The 2,506-nt window shown below is 40.8% G+C and overlaps 1 protein-coding gene across 1 annotated transcript in view; it reads right to left on the minus strand.

Moving 5' to 3' along the window:
- The window catches only part of LOC101857468 (cytochrome P450 2C31), a gene marked incomplete in the record, with an annotated part of 11,078 nt that overhangs the window by 7,766 nt on the left and 806 nt on the right, over positions 1-2,506 (minus strand). The window contains 3 exon segments of the mRNA XM_005092390.3: positions 113-287; positions 1,078-1,204; positions 1,793-2,008. Of these exon segments, the coding sequence (XP_005092447.2) occupies positions 113-287; positions 1,078-1,204; positions 1,793-2,008 (518 nt within the window).

The following is a 2,506-nucleotide window of genomic DNA, read 5'->3' on the forward strand; positions in this document are numbered from 1 at the left end:
AACAGAGAGAGAGAGAGAGAGAGAGAGAGAGAGAGAGAGAGAGAGAGAGAGAGAGAGAGAGAGAGCGAGAGAGAGAAACGCAAGCACACATAAACTCCACTATCCCACCTACCTGATGTTCTCAAGAATCACGGCTTCCGTATAGTGCATACTCAGCCGATCTTCCACGCGCGGTCTTCGATCCCCGAGCACAGACTCGATCTCCTCCTGTATCCGACGTGCCACCTCTGGGTGGTGGATCAGGATCAGCACCATGTTCATTAGACTGGCTCGTGACGTCATGTGAGCTGGGAAAAGATGGACGTCACTTTAAGTTTGACGATGTTAGACGCATTTGTCGATATTTCTTGACCTCCAACTTCAAAAACCAGCTGAAAGGCCCACTGTTCCAACAAAACGATAGACTACCGAAATTCAGAGTATTTCATTTAAAGATGGGCGATTATACTTTATCATATTAGGTCAGTTTCCTTGTTTGTTTGAGTTTAAAGACCAGATTGAGTCTTCACGAGTTACGTTTGGCCATGATCGCTTCTACGGGTGCTTGGTATTGAGGCAGGTGAAACCAAGTCAAGTTCAGTCTCAAAAATGGCTTTAAAAGGTTTCCATAGTAAAAAATGAAAACATAAGATGGATGGATTATTATCTTAATAGATACCCTAACTCTTTACGCCAGGAAAAAGTGTTTCTTTCATAAGATATTACGCCATTATTTTCAACTTGATATTTTATTCGTCTGAGAGTTTTTTTCGTCGGCCAGCTATTACGATATACTCAGCCTAAAGTTCAGAATTTGTATTTCAGTTTTTGAATATGTAGTATCGATTGCATGTGCTTCAGAAACGTTTTGTCGAAACTCAAATTCTAAATATGACAAAAAGAAAGAGAAGATGCATTATGTAAGTTCATTTAATTTTTTAAAGAATGACACAAGATTTTTTTTTACTCCTGGAAAAAAAAACGTGCTTTTTGTGCTGAGATAAGTTGAACAGCTTGTCAAGGATTTGATCAGGTTGGTTTCGTATTCTTTTCTTTTTTTTTTTGTCTTTCGCCAGGATGTGTTCAGAGTTTACTGACCCCCGAAAAAGGTTGTGGTGAGGAAGCCTTTGATGTTCTCATCGTCCAGCCATTCATGTCCCGGCTGACTCTGGAAATGGAGCAACGCATCGGCCATACCCCGCACTTTGCCAGGTTGGTACGTGGACTGCAGAGTGTTATGATCCAGATCACAGGGAGTTAGCACAGCGTCGGCGATAGTTGGCCAAAGACAGAATAGACATAGGAAAGATTTTTTTAAAAGCCTATTACTATCATTCCTGCTACCATTACCTCAACCGTATACTTCAACAGCTGTCTACTACTACTACTACTACTACTACTACTACTACTACTACTACTACTACTACTATTGCTACTGCTTCTACTACTACGACCACAATATTATATGCACAAAGATGATGTTGGAAAAGCGCAAAAACTGTGACTACATTAATGTAACGTAAAAGACACCTGACCACGGAAGCAGAACGCACAAAACAACCATCATCTCAAACAACAATAAGACAAAAAGGCAAACGAACAAATAATGGTCAGAGTAAATTTCTACCCCCTCTCCCATTACTACTTAAATAAGTGTTTTCCGAAATGACGCCACGGGGACCTTAATTGGGCCCCACAGAAAGTGGAGACTTTGGATATGCGTAATTAGCTAAATAAGTACCGATCGGAGAGCCTAAATTTAGCGTAACCCAAGTAATGAGTACAGTCACCGACACAGGCTAAATAGGCATACCTTGAGGTCTTCAAACATAACTTTCTCAGCTTCCACTTTACTTTCAATGACCTCATCGCAAATTTTCTTGTACCTGCCAACCCTGCGAAGTGGCGGGAAAAATGTGAGGGCAGTGACAGTTGTAATTTCAAACATCTGGTTTACTGCAATGTCGTAGCGCTCCATCGTATCGGTGACATCCTGGCTGAGTTTTGCAGGATCGATGTCACCATTGACCTGACGAGTTAGAAATACAGAAACAGTTAGTACATTCTGGACTGCGAGAAAGTATTCAATGCATTCAACTGCATCAATACGATACTTTAAGGAAATTTCTCAGATATTATGCGACTGGTAAAAATAACCTAGTCAGACAAACCCGGGAATACTGCAAGGGTACATGCTGCAAAGTGATCCACGAAGGTCAGTTTACTAACAGCTTCCAGGAACATACAGGGAGTGAAACAAAGATCATTGTCACTTTTATTGTTTCTGTTAACCATTGATTGCAGCATCAAAACGACCAGAGAACACAAAAAGGCAGATATGAAGGCTCAAACTGGGCTGCAACGTTGTCTTAGGTCTACTGCTGGTCGGACATAGATTTGTGTGTCTGCTATATGCGTATAAAGAGGGGTTTTTATATTTGTTCTTGTTTTTGTTTGTTTGTTGTTATTTTTGTTGGTTTTGTTTTGTTCTTATTGTTTTGGGGTTTTTTTTTGGGGGGGGGGGGTT

The sequence above is a fragment of the Aplysia californica genome, unplaced genomic scaffold, assembly GCF_000002075.1.
Source record: "Aplysia californica isolate F4 #8 unplaced genomic scaffold, AplCal3.0 scaffold00045, whole genome shotgun sequence".
Lineage (NCBI taxonomy): Eukaryota > Metazoa > Mollusca > Gastropoda > Aplysiida > Aplysiidae > Aplysia > Aplysia californica.